The sequence below is a fragment of the Saimiri boliviensis genome, chromosome 12 (genome assembly GCF_048565385.1).
Source record: "Saimiri boliviensis isolate mSaiBol1 chromosome 12, mSaiBol1.pri, whole genome shotgun sequence".
Classification (NCBI taxonomy): domain Eukaryota; kingdom Metazoa; phylum Chordata; class Mammalia; order Primates; family Cebidae; genus Saimiri; species Saimiri boliviensis.
In genome coordinates this window covers 107,208,652-107,229,562 of record NC_133460.1, presented here as the reverse complement: position 1 = coordinate 107,229,562, position 20,911 = coordinate 107,208,652, and the positions used below count along the sequence as shown (strand labels likewise).

General features: G+C 39.2%; 1 protein-coding gene across 2 annotated transcripts in view; it reads right to left on the bottom strand.

Annotated features, from left to right (window-relative positions):
• Positions 1 to 20,911, bottom strand: part of ACADSB (acyl-CoA dehydrogenase short/branched chain) — a 55,645-nt gene that overhangs the window by 17,799 nt on the left and 16,935 nt on the right. For both annotated transcript variants that reach the window (XM_074383042.1, XM_039465286.2), the window contains exons 2-3: positions 4,081 to 4,240; positions 973 to 1,073 (exon numbers count right to left, since the gene is read on the bottom strand). In XM_074383042.1, coding sequence (XP_074239143.1) covers positions 973 to 1,073; positions 4,081 to 4,240 — 261 coding nt within the window. The remainder of the gene's footprint in view (positions 1 to 972; positions 1,074 to 4,080; positions 4,241 to 20,911) is intronic.

Sequence of the window (20,911 nt, the reverse complement as noted above, 5' to 3'; positions counted from 1 at the left end):
GACTGCTAAAAGAAAGATGGAAGAACCGCTACTCCACACACTATTAAAAAAGCTGGTTGCTTTGAAACAGAAGGAAATAAAACTATCTAGCTAAGTGGCAATGGTTATTTTTCAAACGGGATGGCAGACAAGATTTAGGTCAATGGCTCTGAATAGCAGCCACTTGTTCTGGGACATCTTTAGTATTAAAAATAAAAAAAATAAATATTTCATACCTCTGGAGAAGTGAGAAATGATGAGTGCGGTGATTTTTAAAATGTTCTTCTAGAAGCCTCTATGCTAATAGCCTCTCCCCCAACTCACAGTGAGAACAGTTTTACTTGTATCTATTTCATATGGTGTACTTCCATTAAAGAGCTGTGTGACTTGGAAAGATGGGAATCTGTTGCCTGGTTAATCTGAAGTTCATGTATCACCTCTGCTTCTAAGGTCATCACTTATATAGGGATTCAGGTAGAATATAAACTACACTATGAAGTTTTACTATCGAAAGTAGGATTTCTTCACAGTGGCATTGGGCTGGATAATTCTTTGCTGTGGCACTTGTCCTGTGCACTGTGGGACGTTAAGCAGCATCCCGTGTCTCTATCCTACTTGATGCCAGTAGCATGCCTCAGCTATGGCAGCCAAACACGTCTCTAGACAATGCCCAATGTCCCCTGGAGGGCAAAACTGCCCCCAGTTGAGAACCACCGGTCTAAAGATACAAATAAGTCATCGTCTTACTTCCAAACCTTTCCTTAACATGCACACTATTTCTAATTTAAAATGTTAATTTCATTTTTTTAAAAACTTTTAAGTATGTAAACATTAAGGAGGATTTCAATCTAAAAAAGAACACAGATAATTTTGACTGCAAAATGAAGGGTTCATTATGCTATCATTACCATCCCTCAATTTTAAAATATGCATATATTTTAACACTAATATGTTTTTATAAAATGTTGAAATGTGAAGAATTATGAAATATACCCCTTGTTGAAATAATCCATGTATTACTGATTTCTCCATTTTTGAATTTTCATCCATGGTTGAAACCAAAGGTGCAAGTTGTTCTTGAGCAAATTTTTTAACTGCAGGAAAAAAGAATTACTGATAAGTCTGTGTTCAAGTGACAGCCACATTAATAAAGATGATAATAGCTCCTGGTTTGCTGATAACATTTTACATTTTAACTAATAAGTTAAAATACACACAGGTACCCTTCTTACACTTTTAAAATAGAATTTATGAAGTCTTCTTTTTAACATAGCAAGGTGTAGTTCCCCACATCCCTTTGTAACTCTTGATGACGTTACAAAGTATATGATGTACGTAGATGGTGCAAAAACACAAACAATAAGAAAGCGTAAAATGAAAAATGAAAGCTATGCTCTGCTCTACCCAAAGGTAACTCATTTTAAATTTTACTATGCATTCTTTCTGAAAACTTTTCTTTGAAAATCATCTATACTTACCTGTACACACACACATACACACACACACACACACACACATTTACACAAAGGAATCATAAGACACATATTTGTGTGTGCCTTGTTTCCCCCCATCTATATCTTGATGATCTTTCTATGTCAGCATATCCCATCTAACGTGGTCCCTTTAATAACCGCGTGGTCATATGGAACAGGGTAGGGTTCCTCCACCCTGGCACTGTTGACATTTTGGTCTTTGTTGTGGGGCCATCCTGTGCACCACAGGATGTTGGGCAGCATCCCTGGCTGCTACCCCACTAGCTGCTAGGAGCATCTTCTACTTCTGAGTTGTGGCAATCAAAAATGTCTCTAAATATTGCTAAATGTCTCCTGGTGGCAAACTTGCCCCAGTTGAAAACCACTGTTTCATTTTTTAATGTTTTAAGACTTAGATGCGTCTAGAATTCATTTTGATGAAAATACTTTCTTAAGTTTACTACCAACATAATACCAAGTTGGTAGAGAAGGCAACCGGGCTAAACTGATGGTTCAGTGCAGGCCGGCTCACTTGCTTCGTTTCTGAACAGGCAACTCCCTCTGTGTAGAGTCTCTTCCTTCCCCTTGCCCACTGGCCGACTGCACTTTGTCCTTTATGGGATAGCTCAAGCTCCACTGGGAAGCCTTTCCTGACTGCTTCCTTAGCCCACTTCTGCCATGCCTAGCAAATTGTAGGTGCCCTCTGCTTAGCTACCCAAACACCTCCATGACATGTACTGTGTTATTCTGAAACTATTTCCTTTATTTGACTGTCTTTGCCACTAGACTCTGAGTTCCTTAAAAGATTGTTTTCTTGCCCATCTTTGTTGCTTCTGTACTTAGGCCAGGTGGGTACTAAAGAAATAAACATAAGTGACTAAAGACAGAGAACAAGATACTCTAAGCAAATTATTTGCTTTATGTAAACTATTTGACCATTTACCCTGTTTTTCCTTACACACCCCAAACTCACTTCCCTGAGACCATACCTAAAAGGTGAGGGAGCAAAGGAAAAGAAATTTACTAGCCGGGCGTGGTGGCTCATGCCTGTAATACCGGCACTTTGGGAGGCCAAGGTTGGTGGATCACCTGAGATCAGAAGTTCGAGACCAGCCTGACAAACATGGTGAAACCCCATCTCTACTAAAAATACAACATTAGCCAAGCATGGTGGGGTGTGCCTGTAATCCCAGCTACTTGGGAGGCTGAGGCAGGAGAATCACTTGAACCGGGAAGGCAGAGGTTGCAGTAAGCCAAGATCATGTCACTGCACTCCAGCCTGGCAAAAAGAGCAAAACTCCATCTCAAATAAAGAAAAAAAAGAAAGAGAAAAGAAACTTACTTATTATTATGACAGACATAATTCTAAGACAGCACCAAGATTCCCAGCCGCTGGTGTATATATGTACTCTCTCAGTTATACGGTCAAACATGAATCTAAGTGCTGCTGTGAAGGGATTTTACAGGTACAATTAGGCTCCCAAATCAGCCGACCTTAAAACAGGGAGATGACAGTTTGTGGGCATGACCTAATCAGGTGAGCTCTTAAAAAAAGATGGGGCTCTTTCTGGTGAAACAGGTTTTAAGAATGAGAGAGATCTGATGCTGGGAGGGAGAGCTACTGGTTTTGAAGATGGAGGGAGTCATAAGGCAAGGAATACAGAGGCCTCCAGGAGTTGGGGACAACCTCTCGCTGACAGCCAGCCGGGCAAAAGGACCTCAGGCTTGCAATTTCAAGGAACTGCATTCTGACACAGCCATGGGAGCTTGGAAGGACCCTGAGCCCTGGATGAAACTCAGCCCAACTGACACACTGATGTTGGCCTTCTGAGACCCTGAGCCTGGACTTGCTCCAGCTGGCCTTCTGACTTACAGAACTGTGAGCCACTACACAGGTGTTGTTTTAACCTGTTAAGTTTGTTGTGATGCAATACCCAGCAACAGAAAACAAATACACCTATCATCCATATTCTCCAAGAACAATATTCTGATGTTCTGCTACAGATTTTAAAATATATCATAATTTTACACCTACATCTATTCCTATAAATAAATGAATGCAAACTGCTTTAAGGTTTAGTGGCATGTAACTTCTGCTTCTTCATTCAGGCTCCCTGTTTCAACCACAGGCATAGATAAAGGTAAAATTTAAATTCCACAGAAAGTATGAAAACCCACTATCTAAAGAAAAGTGGAATACATATGTACTTCTAACTCTGCAAGGCTATATAAGAAACTGGTACCAAGGTGGCAGGAACTGGAGAACTAGAGAACAGGGTGGGAAAGTCTTCATCTTTAACCATAGAGGCTTTTATTCTGTTGTTTTAATCTTGGATATGCATTGCTTTTCTTCAAAAAGAATTTATGTCAAAAACAACTACATTCACAAATGTAGATGAACATATCTTTCAAACAAGTCGTATGTGACTTCATATTGTAGGTCCAATTCATGACCAGAGGAATAATAAGGTGACATTTTCCCAGCTATTCAGGTGGCTGAAGCAGGAGGATAGCTTGAACCCAGAGGTGAGGCTGCAGTGAGCCATGATTGTGCCACTATGCTCCAGCCTAGCTGACAGAGTGAAACCCTGTCTGTGGAAAAAAAGGTGACGCTGATAAATTTACTTACCTGAACTCTTTATCATCATTTCCTCATCTGTAAATGTTTGCAGTGGAACAAAGGGCACTCCATTATTTGTTATATTGAGTAGAGCTTCTGACGCAGAAGATTCTGGGACATGAGGAGGAATCTTCCAAGAAGACAAGCAAGTTGGGAAATTTCTTCTTAGCTGTAGGAACAGCCCCCATTAATAGGGGAACATATACACACACCAAAGACAGGTACATGAATGTCATTTTCTTTGAGAATTTTCTTTGAGAATAACTTTATAATGTTATTTTGAAAATAGCTTTATAACTCATTCTTATATTTCATGTCACCAAAATAAGGAAACTTAACCTAGTGCATTTTAAAATTCAGTCTTTTAAACATAACACAAACTAGTTTGTTAACATGATGTAATACCTTCTTTATCCTGCAATGAGCTGCTTTAAATAAATGAATTTCCCAGATAATTAACTTTTACCAATCAAGGAGACAGAACCTTCTTGACAGAATTCATCCTCCAATGTATTTCACATTTCACTGACATTTTATATAGGGAAACTGGAACTGTAACACCACTGATGTCTAAGAATGACCATTGTCAAGACCATTCTCTTGTGAGGGCACAGAGTTACCTGCCCTGCCCTGAGTGGGCCCAGGCAGCTGAGCTTTTGCAATTTCCAAGGCTAATTTTTTTTTCAGCATCTTGCAGGCAGCATAAAGGTTAAGAAAATAGGCTCTGAAGTCTGAAAGAACTAGTTTGAAATCCTAGCTTCTGATAATTAAATTACATAATCTTGGGCAAGTGATTTTTAACCTCTCAGTTAAAACCTCTGAGTCTGCATTCTGAGTTCTAACTCGATTGCACTGTGGTCTGAGAGATTGTTTGTTATGATTTCCATTCTGCATTTGCTGAGGAGTGATTTATTGCCAATTATGTGGTCAATTTTAGAGTAGGTGTGATGTGGTGCTGAGAAGAATGTATATTCTGTGGATTTGGGGTGGGGAGTTCTGTAAATGTCTATTAGGTTTGCTTGTTCCAGGTCTGAGTTCAGGTCCTGGATATCCTTGTTGATTTTCTGTCTGGTTGATCTGTCTAGTATTGACAATGGGGTATTAAAGTCTCCCACTATGATTGTGTGGGAGTCTAAGTCTCTTTGTAAGTCATTAAGAACTTGCCTTATGTATCTGGGCGCTCCTGTATTGTGTGCGTATATATTTAGGATCGTTAGCTCTTCTTGTTGCATTGATCTTTTTACCATTATGTAATGTCCTTCTTTGTCTCTTTTGATCTTTGTTGCTTTAAAGTCTATTTGATCAGAGATGAGAATTGCAACTCCTGCTTTTTTTTTTTTTTTTTTTTTTTGCTCTCCATTTGCTTGGTAGATCTTCCTCCATCCCTTTATTTTGAGCCTTTGTGTATCCTTGCATGTAAGATGGGTTTCCTGGATACAGAACACTGATGGGTTTTGGTTTTTTTCCAATTTGCCAGTCTGTGTCTTTTGATTGGGGCATTTTGTCCATTTACATTTAGGGATAGTATTGTTATGTGTGAATTTGATACTGTCATTTTGATGCTACCTGGCTGTTTTGTTGGTTAGTTGATGCAGATTCTTGATTGTGTTGATGCTCTTTTACCATTTGGTATGTTTTTGGAGTGGCTGGTACTGGTTGTTCCTTTATATGTGTAGAGCCTCTTTCAGGAGTTCTTGTAGAGCAGGTTTGGTGGTGATGAAATCTCTGAGTACTTGCTTGTTCACAAAGGATTTTATTTTTCCTTCACTTATGAAGCTTAGTTTGGCTGGATAGGAGATTCTGGGTTGAAAGTTCTTTTCTTTAAGGATGTTGAATATTGGCCCCCAATCTCTTCTGGCTTGTAGGGTTTCTGCTGAGAGATCTGCTGTGAGTCTAATGGGCTTCCCTTTGTGGGTAACCCGACCTTTCTCTCTGGCTGCCCTTAGTATTTTCTCTTCATTTCAACCCTGGTGAATCTCATGATTATGTGCCTTGGGGTTGCTCTTTGTGAGGAATATCTTTGTGGTGTTCTCTGTATTTCCTGGACTTGAATATTGGCCTGCCTTGCTAGGTTGGGGAAGTTTTCCTGGATAACATCCTGAAGCGTATTTTCCAGCTTGGATTCATTCTCTTCATCACATTCTGGTACACCTATCAAATGTAGATTAGGTCTTTTCACATAGTCCCACATTTCTTGAAGATTTTGTTCATTCCTTTTTGCGCTTTTTTCTCTATTCTTCCCTTCTCTTTTTATTTCATTGAGTTGATGTTCATTGCAGCACTGTTTACAATAGCAAAGACCTGGAACCAACCCAAATGCCCATCGATGATAGACTGGATAGGGAAAATGTGATACATATACACCATGGAATATTATGCAGCCATCAAAAATGATGAGTTCGTGTCCTTTGTAGGGACATGGATGAACCTGGAAACCATCATTCTCAGCAAACTGACACAAGAGCAAAAAATCAAACACTGCATGTTCTCACTCATAGGTGGGTGTTGAACAATGAGAACACATGGTCACAGGGAGGGGAGCACTACACACTGGGGTCCGTTGGGGGGAAATGGGGGAGGGACGGGGGATGGGGAGGTGGGAAGAGATAGCATGGGGAGAAATGACAGATACAGGTGAGGGCAAGGAAGGCAGCAAACCACACTGCCATGTGTGTACCTATGCAACAATCTTGCATGTTCTTCACATGTACCCCAAAACCTAAAATGCAATTTAAAAAAAAGAAAAAAAAAAGAAAATAAATCACATTTAAAAATTCAAAAAAAAAAAAAAACCTCTCAGAGTCTTAGTTTCTTTACCTGTAAAATGCAGGTACCAACCTCTTGGGAGTTTTGTGAGGATTAGTAAGACCATCCATAAAAGGGCTTAGCATATACTAAGAGCTCAATGCACTGTAATGACTATTTCTACCACAACTGCTAAGAACACAGAAGTGGAGGTGGTCATCATAGAAAAAGCAGTAGTAACAGTCTAGGTAAACTGCCAGCCATCGTTGATCGCCATGAATGTGCCTTCCTGCTCCAGTGTCTCAAATCCTTTAAGAAATGCAGTAACATCCTGAAATATGTTTTCTCAATAATTTTGATTACACACTGAAAAGCCGAGAAAAGGAGAAACTGTGAACAAGGGTCACTATGTTTGAAACCACTGTCAACCTTTGCTGCATATTGACAGATCTTTGCAACTATGTGCCTGGGAGCAGATACACTCTGCTCTGGATTCACCTGGAAAGAAGAAACATTGGCCAGTCAGAATAAAAGTGGTATGTGTCTCACTTTTCCTAACTAATTGTTTTGTTTTCAGAAGTAAGAGTTGGTTTAGGGCAAAGTTGCATGTAACATTTTTTCTCATTAAAGACGGAGTTGGGACAGGGAAACTTTCGGCTAGAAAGGAGGAGAAAGAGGACATAAGGTATTTTCTTCTTGATGAGACAGACAGGAAGAACTAAAAAGAAGGGTAAAGGAGAAGTGAGGTAAGAATCGAAGTGCAAAGGGCTCTAGAAGGGGAGGAATCCTGCTAGCAGCAGCAGGAGAGAACGGTCAGTGGCAGCTGGCACAAAGAAAGAAGGAAACGCAGAAAGAATGGAAATCTGGAAATCGGAGAAAGAAGAGAGGTAAGCATGGGGACCAATCACTGGCTGGTGGTGGAGCCTTGAATGGGGTTCTGGATATATATTTGAATGAATGAAAGAATGAGCCAACTAGTCTTCTCCACAAAATGCTCATGAAACTTAACTATTACATTTCAAAAGCTATAATATATTGCCCACATTTCTCATTTCTAAGGGAAATTATGTACTTCACTAAACCCATGACAGAATTCTGTGTGTCTGTTAGTTAATACATCACCTTTGTGCCTAAGTTTATCTATAAAAGAAAACTCACTACTGAGAAATTTAAAAGTCAGATCTGGTTTTTAAATTTCTATTAAAAATTATTATTCTATTCTATTAAAAATTCTATTCTATTCTATTTTAAATTAATACGTATTTTTCCCACTGACACAACTATGAGCCCCTTGGTTTCAGTATTGCCACTGACAAGGTATAGGACCATTCAAAACATAGCAGTGATTTTATATTCATAAACACAATAACAGAGACAATTGTACTTTAAAAGGTAAGAAATGGTATATAATCACAGGGCAAGATTATTGAAGATGCTCTTCATAAAATACAGTGACTATACATTAAGTAAATGGAATCCATTTTTAACCAAAGCATTGAAAGATACTACCTATCAGTTTTCGGCAGAAAAAAAATTTCCATTTATTAATACTATGACAGCCTTTAATAAAGGAAACTTTTCCTTGCCTTTGACTGCACAGCCTGATGTTTTGATGCTGATTTTCTGATGTCCCCTGCCCCTCAGTGTTGACCTCAGCCTTTGCAGCTTTGGTGTCCACTCCATCAAAATGATTTTCCACAGTTATAACCCATTGCACCACATCATCACATTTTTTTGTACAGAACAGCAATTGCTACTTGAATGGAATAATGGTTATTTATGCCTTGCCAAATACTTTCCAGAGCTTGAGTCTGATCTGTTTCTTACCCAACTGACCAGAGTTCTGTTGCACTTAGAAGCACTGGTGATCAAACCTGGGCCTCTGTGGACAAAACAATAAAGTCCATGAACTTGGATGGGGGTAAAATTACATCCTTATTTCATTAACCTCTAACTAAAAATACAGCATTTCCTTCTATTATTAACGTAGGCAACAAGTTACAATAGTCTTAGTAGTATCTGTGACTCTGTCATCAAAATAAATTACAGATATTTTTATATCACATTGATTTGGTGCAAATATCTTGAAATATTATTTGTGCTCTTCACTACTCCAAATTCACAGCAGTTATCAAAACTACTGCCAGATCTTATTTCATTAACAAATACACATTACTATATCACAATTAAAAAGTATTTTTATATCTAGCATCTCTGGGGAAAAAATAAAAATATTTTTATAACTGCTTTATTATAATTGATTTCCTTTGCAACCCTATATATCGTATGCATTTTGAATCATTAAGAAAAGCTCCACAAACTTGACTACATTGTTGTTTACTCTTTTTCAAGACACAAAGAAGGTTAAGAACTCCTGACTGTGGAAGGTTCTGGTAAAGGCTCTTTTGCTAAACTTGGTTAGCAAAAGAACTGAGTTAGTTCCCTTCCTCCATTATGCTCCAGCATAATGAAGTATTGTTCTGAACATTCTTAAAGTGCTTCAAACCTAGCTTTCACAATACATGAAAGGCAAAGGAAGACGTATCAGAGATGCTGTGCTGTCTCCTACGGAAGCTTCTCCCTGACTCCTTGACCCTTAAGAGTTAGGAAAGGTTGTGGGGAGAAAGAAGAAATTTTTTTTCTATTTTTTTTTTTTTTTTTGAGACAGTCTCGCTCTGTCACCCAAGCTGGAATGCAATGGTACGATCTTGGCTCACTGCAAACTTGGCCTTCCAGGTTCAAGTGATTCTCATGCCTCAGCCTCCTAAGAGGCTAGGATTACAGGTGTCCACCACCACACCAGCTATTTTTTTCTATTTTTAGTTAGAGATGGAGTTTCATTGTGTTGGCCAGGGTGGTCTCAAACTTCTGACCTCAATGATCTGCCCACCTCAGCCTCCCAAAGTGCTAGGATTACTGGCATGAGCCACCACACCCAGCTAGAAAAGAGAAGTTCTTATATTCTGTGGGTTGAGTATATAAATCACTGTTGCAATCACTTTGGACAATTAAGTGATAGTAAACATAAGGACAGATGCTATGGTTTGCATGTGTCCCCTTTAAAATTCAGATGTTGAAATTTAATGTCCTAGTATTGAGAGGTGGGGCCTTTAAGAGGTGATTAGATTATGAGAGCTCCTCCTTGGGAATAAGACTAAGGCCCTTATAAAAGAGGCTTCACACAGCATTTGACCAGGCCCTTCCATTCTGCCAAGGAGGATGAATGAAGAAAGCCTTCCCCAGACAACCAAACCAGCCTGTGTCTGCATGTTGGAGTTTCCATCCTCCAGAACTTTGAGAAATAAATTTTTCTTTATAAGTACCTAATCTATGGTATTCTGTTACAGCAGCACAAAGTGAACTAAAACAACATATTGACACTAAGGCCCAGAAATTTTATACTTTAGTTCACATACACAAACAGACAAGTGCAAAAGATCCAGTGATTTCTATAAAGGCAAAAAACTAAATATCCAATTATCTGTCAACAAAGCAATTCATAAATTGTAGTATACTGACACAACAGAATATTTTATAGCAGTTAAAGGGAACTAAGGAGCTACGTGGATCAACATGGACGAATCTTGAAAATATGGTATAGCATTAAAGATGCAATTTGCGAGAGGATTTGTTCAGGATGACAGCATTTATGTATACGTGAAAACACCAAATTATAGTATATATTCCTATGAGTACACAAAGATAGAGTAAAAGTTTAAAAACACAAACAGGAAGCATACAGATGGTGGTTACATCTGAGGAGAGGGTGGAAGTGTGAGTTTTGTGTTGGCATTGTTTTATTTCTTTTTTTCTGCTCTCTTTTTTTTTGAGACAGAATCTTGCTCTATCACCCAGGCTGTAGTGCAGTGGTGTGGTTTCAGCTCACTGCAAACTCCGCCTCCTGGGTTTAAGTGATTCTCGTGCCTCAGCCTCCACGTAGCTGTGACTACAGGCATGTGTCTCCATGTCTAGCTAATTTTTGTATTTTTAGTAGAAATGGGGTTTTGTCACATCAGCCAGGCTGGTTTCAAACTCCTGGGCTCAAGCAATCTACTCACCTTGGCTTCCCAAAGTGATGGGATTACAGGCATGAACCACCCTGCCTGGGCTGTTTTATTTCTTTAAAAAAATCTGTAGTACTGTATTGCTTCACTTGACTAACCTTTAAAACAAATCTGTAGCAAAGGTGGATTGTATGTATATGAGTACCAGTTATATTAGTTTTTGTACTTTTCTGTAAATTAGAAATATTTGACAAGAAAAAACTTTAAGAAATTTTACATAGTTTTTTTCTCTTTTAGAAAGAGAGATGGGGTCTTGCTATATTGCCCAGGCTGGCCTTGAACACCTGGCCTCAAGTGATCCTTCCGGCTCAGTCTTCCAAAGTGCTGATATTACAGATGTGAGCCATTATGCCCAGCAAAAATTTTAAGACTTAAAAGTATGTACAATTGCTTGAACCATGTATGCTTTGGCATTTCATTTTTATTTTATTTTTTTGAGATAGGGTCCTGCTCTGTCACCCAGGATGGAGTGCAGTAGCATAACCACGGCTCACTGAGGCCTCTACCTCCTGGACTCAAGTGATCCTCCCACTTTAGGCTTCTTACTAGCTATGACTTCAGGTGTGTGCCACCATGCCCAGCTAATTTGTTAACTTTTTGTAGAGACAGAGTCTTGCTATCCTACCCAGGCTAGTTTCAAACTCTTGGCTTCAAGTGATCCTTCTGCCTTGGCCTCCCAAAGTGCTGGGATTATAGGCCTGAGCTACCACACCCAGCCTGTTTTCAAAGGGATTCAAAGTAGGCTTGCTTTTAAAAGCTAGAAGTAGGTTTTAGATAATGTGCTCAGTATGACACAGAAAAATTTTAAGGATAAGATCCTAACTGCTGAATGTTGTTACAATAATTAAACTAGTTTATTACGGTAACATTTACCAACTAATCTATTAATGTCTGAGAAAGAATGTCCCTGAGATTTAAATCAGTGTGTAGCCTCACCAGACCAGTCTGATTCAATTTTTATGTAACAAAGTGGTGAGCTGTTTTTCAGTTGCCACAGACCTCAGGTCACACAAACTGGGCATACCCACGTGAATCAAGCATGCAACCACAGAGGGAACCTAAGTGCTTGAACTGAGGAGTGAGGGCTTAATAATCATAAGAAGTGGACAGGATCAAGGATCTAATCAGATGAGCTCTAGGGTCATACCCTGTCAGGATCTGGTCAGACCATGCCTCCTGGCATCACTTCACTGCAGAATCCAGTCAGATCACACCCCATTACCCATGCCTATAAAACCTGAGCCAGCCTCCAGCTCAGGGAGACACTGTTGTGGGAATTATCTTGGTGTTCTCCTTACTTGTTACAAGTAATAAAATCCCCTTGCTAAATCCTCCTTGGTTGTGGACATTGGATTGATATTTGCCAAGGAACCATACACAACCATTGTGTGGGAACAAGGGGTTACCATTTTGGCTGCTGGATTAGTCTGCCTTCACACTGCTAATAAAGACATAGCTGAGACTGGGAAGAAAAAGAGGTTTAATTGGACTTACAGTTACACATGGCTGGGGAGGCCTCTGCATCATGGCGGTAGCAAGAGAAAACGAGAAAGAAGCAAAAGTGGAAACCACTGATAAACCCATTAGATCTCGTGAGACTTATTCATCATCATAAGAATAGCATGAGAGAGACCGGCCCTCAGGATTCATTCAATTACTTTCCCCTGGGTCCCTCCCACAACACGTGGGAATTCTAGGAGACACAATTCAAGTTGAGATTTGGGTGCAGACACAGCCAAATCACATCAGCTGCATAGCTGTATCCCTTGGCGAACTTAAAAAACAGCTATCATAGCCACAACATTTAAGATTGTGATTCAGGAGACTCTGCCCTGGGTATCCTTATTGCTAAAAAGCTCCCCAGATCATTCTAATGTGCAGCTTGGGCTGGAATTTGTGGTTTATATGCATGACTTTGGAGACTGAAAACTCAACCCATCTTATAACTTTCAAAAACCAAACCACTCACTTATAGCTTAGAGTTCAAGTAATGATCTATGAACGTGTCTCTCCCATGACACCCCATCTCCAGTTGGCTTTAACATTTTTCTTCTAGTTTTAATAGGTAACATACAAACAAGGCTCAAACAAGCTCTGTTACACATCCCCATCCTGCCCCATAGACAGCCTTTTTAAATTAGTTTCTTACGTATCCTTCTGGTGTTCTCTTAAAACAAATATAAGCAAATAGGAATACACATTCTTATTTTTCTCCCTGTCCTTTAAAAAATGTAGCATACTATGTATCCTATTCTGTGCCTTCCTTTTTTTTTTTTTTTTCTTTTTTTCCATTTAGCAATATATTCAAGAGATCTTTGCCTATTAGGATATAGAGAGCCTTTTCACTCCTTTTTAACATTTAAATAGGGCTGGGCACAGTGGCTCACACCTATAATCCCAGCACTTTGGGAGGCCAAGGCAAGCGTATGACAAGGTCAGAAGTTTGAGACCAGGCTGATCAACATGGTGAAAATTCGTCTCTGCTAAAAATACAAAAATTTAGCAGGGAGTAGTGGTATGTGCCTGTAATTCCAGCTACTCAGGAGGCTGAGCCAGGAGAATTGCATGAACCAGGGAGGCGGAGGTTGCAGGAGCCAAGATTGCGCCACTGCACTCCAGCCTGGGCGACAGACCGAGACTCCATCTCTAAAATATAAATAAAGAAATAAAATTTAAACAGTTGCAAAATAGTCCACTGTGGACAAGAACCAAGCTTTTTGTTTTTAGAACTATGCTCCATCTTAGGTTGCATAGAAAGCTAATAAGTCATTAACTCTGAGGGTAGGGTAGACTGGGGATGATTAGACGGGGAAGGTACAGCAGAACTCCTTTCACTGCAAGTAACCTGAAATGAGGGAGATCTTTGTGAGCATCTAGATGGTGGTGGTGATTATGCAAATCTACATGTGAAAAATACCATAGATTAACACGGATTTCTCTAACCAACCAGGTTAAATGGTGATGATAGAGAGGCTTTGAATTAACAGACTATAGACAGTTTAACAAGAGTAGAGACAAGGTTTATTTACACAGGCAGTTGTATTTTCAGAATGCTCAGTTTAAATTTATATAATGTTTTTTCTCTGTGGTTTCTGATTGGATGTTTTCAGTTTAAGATTTTCATAATACTTTGTTGGACTATTATTCATTCTGCTTTCTTAGAGCCTTGGCATAAACAGTATGCTCATCAATATTTAAATTTTTGTGCCAATCTGATAGGTGAAAAATTGTATCACAAGGCATTCTTTTTTTTATTGTTTATTTTTTTGAGACAGAGTCTCATTCTGTCACCCAGGCTGGAGTGCAGTGGCACCATGTTGGCTCACTGCAACCTCCGCCCAAGAATTGCTTGGATTCAAGCAATTCTCCTGATTCAGCCTCCTGAGTAGCTTGGCGCACATGGCCAAGCCTGGCTTTTTTGTATTTTTAGTAGAGACAGGGTTTCACCATATTGGCCAGGCTGGTCTCCAACTCCTAACCTTAGGTGATCTGCCCGCCTCTACCTCCCAAAGTGCTGGGATTACAGGCGTGAGCCACCACCATGCTGGGCCAGGCATTCATATATTTGTGGTTCTTTTCCTGTGCATTTGAGCCTGTTTTCATATGTCTGTCAACCATTTGTATTTCTTTTTCTGCATACTGTTTATTCGCATTCTTTGCCCATTTTTCTACTCAATTTGTTTTTCTGTTCCATTGATTTCCAGGAGCTTTATACAAATTAGGAAATTAGATCTTTGATGACAGGAATCGCAACTTTCAAAAAGCCTGTTTGTGATTTGTCTTTTGACTTGGCTTATAGTTTTGGGTGTTTTGCCATGCAAATACATTATTTAATAAATTAATTAATTTAGTTTTGTGGCAGGCCTCACTTTGTCACCCAGGCTGGAGCAGCTGACTGCAGGCTTGACCTCCTGGACTCAGGTGGTCCTCCAATCTCAGCCTTCCAAGTAGCTGGAACTATTGGCGCACACCATTCCCAGCTAATTTTTGTTGCTGTTGTTGCAGAGACAAGGTCTCACTATGTTGCCCAGGCTAGTCTCCAACTCCTAGATTCAGGCAATCCTTGTGCCTTGGCCCCACAAAGTGCAGGAATTGTAGGCATGAGCCACTGTGCCTGGCCTAAAAGCCTTTTATTTTTATTAATTATTAATTTTTCTTCGGAATGATCTGGTTCACCTTTTTTTTTTTTTTTTTTTTTTTTTTTTTTTTTTTTTTTTGAGATAGGGTCTTACTCTGTCGCCCAGGCATGAAGGCAGTGGCACAGTCTCTGCTCACTGCAACCTCAGCTTCCCAGGGTCAGGCAATCCTCCCACATCAGCCTCCCAGGTAGCTGGGACTGAGGCAGGAAACAGGGCCTGGAGGCAGGGAACCTAAGGACTTCCTGGAACTAAATTAAATGGAAAACCCCCAACCTTTTAAAGCCAAGTAAATAAGTTTGTAGCTCTACTTCAGCTATGGCAGGAAACAACATACACCAAGTAACCAATGGGAAACCTCTAGAATGTATTTGAACCCCAGACAATTCTGCAACTGGGCCCCTGAGCTGCTTGCTTGGGCCGGCTCCCACCCTCTGGAGTGGGCTTTCATTTTCAACACATCTCTGCTTTTGTCGCTTCATTCTTCTCCTGCTTTGCTTGTGCATTTTGTCTAATTCTTTGTTCAAAATGCCACAAGAAGCTGGACACCCAACACAGGTAACATATTTTGTTTAGCCAGCCAGGAGGTAAGCCCAAAGTTTGGGGATTACTTTTCACCTTTTCCTTTCGGCTCCATCCAGGAGAATCTATCTCTCTGTTTTCCTTTCCAACTCAGGACCCTTGATGGGCAGCATCTAAACACGGAAGCAACTGCAGGTTTCTGGCCAGGACTACTCTCTGGTGTTGCCTGAAGGCCAAGGAGTGAATGGACATAGTTGCCCTGCCTGGAAGAGGTAAGGACTCTTTTCTATCATTTCCAGTTGTGGTCCCTGATTAAACCTTCTCTTCTTATGCTAAATTCTTCCCTTCTCCTATTTGACTGGCTAAGGACAAAAGAAATCCACACAGCCTCCAGTTTCTATCATTAGAGTTCATGGTTATCACTCTAGTGGAATGGGAAGCATGGGAAAGTGTGGCCTTAACAAAGTATGAGAATGCTAAAAGTTGGGGATGATACCCAGCAACCAAAGGAAAGCTCATAGTAGGCCACTGGCTCTGGAGAGAAAACATGAAAAGTGAGATTGGTGCCCACCTGAGGTCAGAGACATCTGACAGTCTAAGACTGGATCCTAAAGGGGTATGCTCCAGGGGATCGAACTCCAGACCTCACCTCTCAAAGGAGACACCTAGGCAGAGATTCTAAGGTCCAGTATAAGCCCTCCTTAGAATTTTCTCTCACAGATGACAATGGAAACTTTTGCAGTACTGTTTGGTCCCAATATTGTCTAGAATTTGAGTTTGCTGTTGAATGGGAAAGTGGGATGGTGTTGCATGTACCCAGGCTTTTGTGCTGCTGTTCCAAGCAGGGGGCGTGGTTAACAAGTGGTGCTCTCCTTTGATGCTGTTTGGCCCCAGTGTTCCTTCCAGTCTGGAGAGGTTTGGCCTTTAAAAACGAAACTCCCATGGAAACTGTTTTACCCAAAATTTTGGTTCACAGCCTTCATTGGATTATCTATTGGGGCATACAAAGTAAAACCAGTGAGCTAGCTCATGGCTAGAGTTCCAAGGTAAAAGCTATTGGGTGTATGTGTGTGTGTGTGTTAGATGTGTTTATCTGTATGTACACTTACTGTATGTTGTGCTAACAAATTAGCTTACAAATAAAAGAGTGCTCATAAATTAAGTTAATAAATGTAAGCAATTTTCAAGTTCACGTGACTTAAGTATTAACCAACTGGTTTTAAAACTATTGACAAAATAAAAATAGAAATGCCTTCAGAATTGTCAACACACACTTTTGTCTGGATTTTATATTTGTCTCACTAGATATTCTGAGGTGTCAGGGTTTGGCATGAAAAGTTATAAAACTATAAACCCAGCCAAACAAAATCATCTTGGTTTGCTTGCCTTTTTTTTTTTTTTTTTGATAAATGAGAGTAATTTAATGCTGTTAGCCAAGTCTTTTGAGTTATCGGTAAAAATATCAATGTATTTGAGGCTCTTACTTAGGTTTAGGTGAGAACTGGATGTTCACTGGCTATTAAAACCAGTTATAGTGTCTAATGTCTCAGTTTACAGAAGTAATCTAGATGAACTGTTGAAAATGAAGGAATTGAGTACAATAAATGGGATAAGTGTTTTAGGTAAACTTTTTTGTGTAAACTAAAATCTTAAAGCTAATTTGATGCTCCTTTACTATCTGGGTCATTTCCAATTAATAAAGAGTTGTGATATAGGGAAATATGTTTAAAAAATTGTGCAATTCTCCTTAACTATAAATGCCCCTATCTGGTAGTTCAAGATTTCAGGCTTTTTAGGGTTTCACTAAAGTTTTAGGTTACTAAGGTTATCCTTAGGTTACTAAGGATAAGAATTCTAGCTAACACATAATTCTGAATATTTTTGTGTAATTCAGAAGTTATCTAAAAGTTGGTTCAAATTGTGGATTTGAAAAGGTTCCCTTATAACCATGTGGCAGTACTTTCTCTTAGTCTCTGCCATCCAGAACAGGAATTTTGGGGTTCATGTCATCATTAGCTCTAAAATTGTCTTAAGTAGTTGGAAGTCTTTGCAAGCTCAAAATTAACTAACCTAGATTCCTTCTGGGAGGGGCAGTGGAGACTGTCCAACGCTGTGGCTCAGTAGCTGCAGCTTCACCATTTTACAATGGTGTTACAGGTTCAACCCTGGCTTGGGGAACAAGTCCTTTCTGGTTTGATATCTGTGTGACTTTACCATCTGTTGATAATCTTCCTCTCCATCAACCACCTCAAATTTTCTTTTCTCTGAGCACATGGAAGGTTACCTTTGGTAAAGTTCAAAGCTAGAAATATTGGCCAGTTGGCATGGCTAGAGTTGGGTAATAGATTTAAAATGATTTTTTAAAAAAGAGTGCTATGGTTAAAAGCCTAATTAAAAGTGGATATCCAGGCTATATGTATACTTTAAAGGCCTTTATGTATTTTTTTTCTCGGATCTTGTTTTGTTAGAAAGAAGCTTTTTATTATCTTCTTAGTTGACTGAATTATTTTTCTCCATTTTGTCTTGCCACTCTTAATGCACACATGAGAGGCCCTAAGATAACTTCTGAGAGGATGGGACTCCTTGGGAAAAACAGAAAAGGCACCAGGGACCCTGTTTTGGGGGGAAATACCTGTGTTCCTCAGAACGCTAAGAATTAAAACTGGATAGATCCCTCTCAAAATCTATTCTTGTATTCCAGCTATACCTGCTTATTAAGCCATAGAAATTGCACATTTTCCTAGCCCTCTTTCTTGAAGGGCTGCACCCTAAAGCCAGCAATCCAATTAGTAGATTGGCAAATGAAAAATATTAAAACTACTGGATCTTTTGTCTGTCTGTGTAGTTATATGTGTGTTATGTGCATGATGTTTATTTAAAAAACACATGCAAGGCATGTAAGGAAAGTAAAATGTGTTTTTGGTAAAAGATTATAAGAAGCCATGGGAATGTAAATTTTTGCCTAGTTTTGAGAATTAAAGGATTGCTTTCAGTTAAATAAGATAAAGCTAAAGTTTTGAATAAGTTGTAGAAGGTTTGTAAAAATTAATCTTGTAAAAGAAATTCTGTGTGTGAACAGATTGACTACATTGAAACGGGAATTATTTGATTTTTCTGTAAATTGAGCATTGGAATAAACGTACAAGGTTTTCTTAAGCCATTGATCTGCTCTTTAACAAATGTGTAAAGAATAGTAGTTACGAGAATCCCAGTTTATGGTCAAAATGATTAAGATTGGATTTGTCTATGAGATTTCACTTAAAAAATAAAATATTGAGGTTAATATTAATGGTGGACTAATTAAGGGGTGAAATTCGGCTTTCTCTCCCTTGAACAAAATTTTCATGTAATCGTAAAGGATAATTAGAAGTTTTTATTTGCCTTGTAAATAAACTACCAACTAAAAGGAGAAGGCAGGACACAGATTATTTGGAAAGCTAAGTCTTCCCTCTTAATGAGTAAAGGTTTTTGCCTTTTAAAAAATTTTGAAGGGCTGGGTAAGGTGGCTCATGACTGTAATCCTGGCACTTTGGGAGGCTGAAGTGGGCAGACCTCCAACTTGAGGTTGGGAGTTCGAGGCCAGCCTGGCCTTGAACATGATGAAACTCTGTCTCTGCTAAAAATACAAAAATTAGCCAGGTATGGTGGCAGACGCCTGTAATCCCAGCTACTTGGGAGGCTGAGGCAGAAGAATCACTTGAACCTGGGAGGCGGAGGTTGCAGTGAGCGGAGATTGTGCCATTGTACTCCAGCCTGCATGACAGAGCGAGACTCTGCCTCAAAACCAAATTTTTTTTGAGTCATCATATCAGCTAAATAAATGACTTATGATCATCTGGAGTTCCATTTCATGATGTTCCATTTAAGAGCCATCCCCAAATCAAATTTCAGCCTCAAAAATGGTCTTTTCCGACCCCTAACTTTTGGATGCCACAGAGGGCCCCTGGAGCATATACAGGGTTATTTGATATGCTTAGTTACATGGGAAACATTGTCAAAATAAAAATAATGTTTAATCTTCTTCAGGTTATATTTTAGTGAATATTAATATATGTCCCAAAACTGCATGGGTTTTCTAAAATTCTAATGTCTGAGTATATGCTATCGATCATAATTATGTTTATTATGTTATTATAGACCACAGAAGTAACCAAATTTCCTTGTATAAAACTGCTAACCCAAGTAGAACAAAAATACCAAGAAAATACTATGCTAGATTTTCATGTTAAATCAGCTGATAATGAAAATGTTTAGATATACAATTTGAATCAACTCTATGGTGGCAGTCAAATTACCTATGATAACCTATGAGTTATCAGTGCTGTGCACATAAACTGGAGAAACAACTAGTATTCAAGAGGACAGAAGTCCAATGTTAAGCATGGACTCTTAGAGAACCAGGACAGCCACCTTGTCCTTCCTTAAGCTTTTGTTATTAAAGGTTCTGCATTCCATGACTCATCATGGAATAGACAAAATAATCCAAATTAAATATATATTGGTGTGAAGACAGATATTTTCTAATATTGGACACTGACAAATTCATGTTTACCATAAAATCACCTTACATGGAAACGTGACTGTTGCTTTTCCCCATTTACACTTGGTTAGTCATTAACGCTAATGAGATTCCAGGCCCCTCCTCCAATCAACTGCTCTGATTGGGTGGCCTGCTGTGTCCATGTTTTTTATTTTCTGATAACTGAAAGGATAGCAGATTCTAATCAGAGAAGGCTTTAAAACTCTTGACCTAGTTGAATCAAACTCTTCATGCTATATACATCATTTTCATTATGGCAAAGGTAAACTTTGCTGTGTGAACTCTGATATCTAAATATGTAACCAGGAAGCCAGGGTGTGTAAATCCAAAATCTATGCAGAAAATGTGTCACTTGGAAATCTTGAGTAGTTTTGAATTTCTTTGACTTGAATCTCACTGATCAGTAAAAGAGAACTCTTGGTAGCCATAGGGTTTTATGCAGTCTGTAAAGTAAGGGGTTCTGTTTTGTTTCCTTATTTAGGAAATAGTACTACGGCTGTTGAAGGTCTTATGTTCCATTTAATGTGACAGTTTTAAAGGATATAAATAGGAAGTCAGAGTCCTTTGCATGTGACAGAAGACTCAATAACCTCATTTATTTCCAAACATTTTCTTTGACAAAGTGACTAAATCTGTACTTTCATATGGTATTAACATGATGTGCTACTGTTAATGTCTGATTTTGCTGTTCATATGTTAGAGCCTACTCTGAATAAGAGTTCGTGTTCAGAAAGAAAGAAAGAAAAAAAGGAAGGGGAGGGGAGGGGAGAGAAAAAAGAAATGGGAAGAAAGGAAGGAAGGAAGGGAGAGAGGGAGGGAGGGAGGAGAAAGGG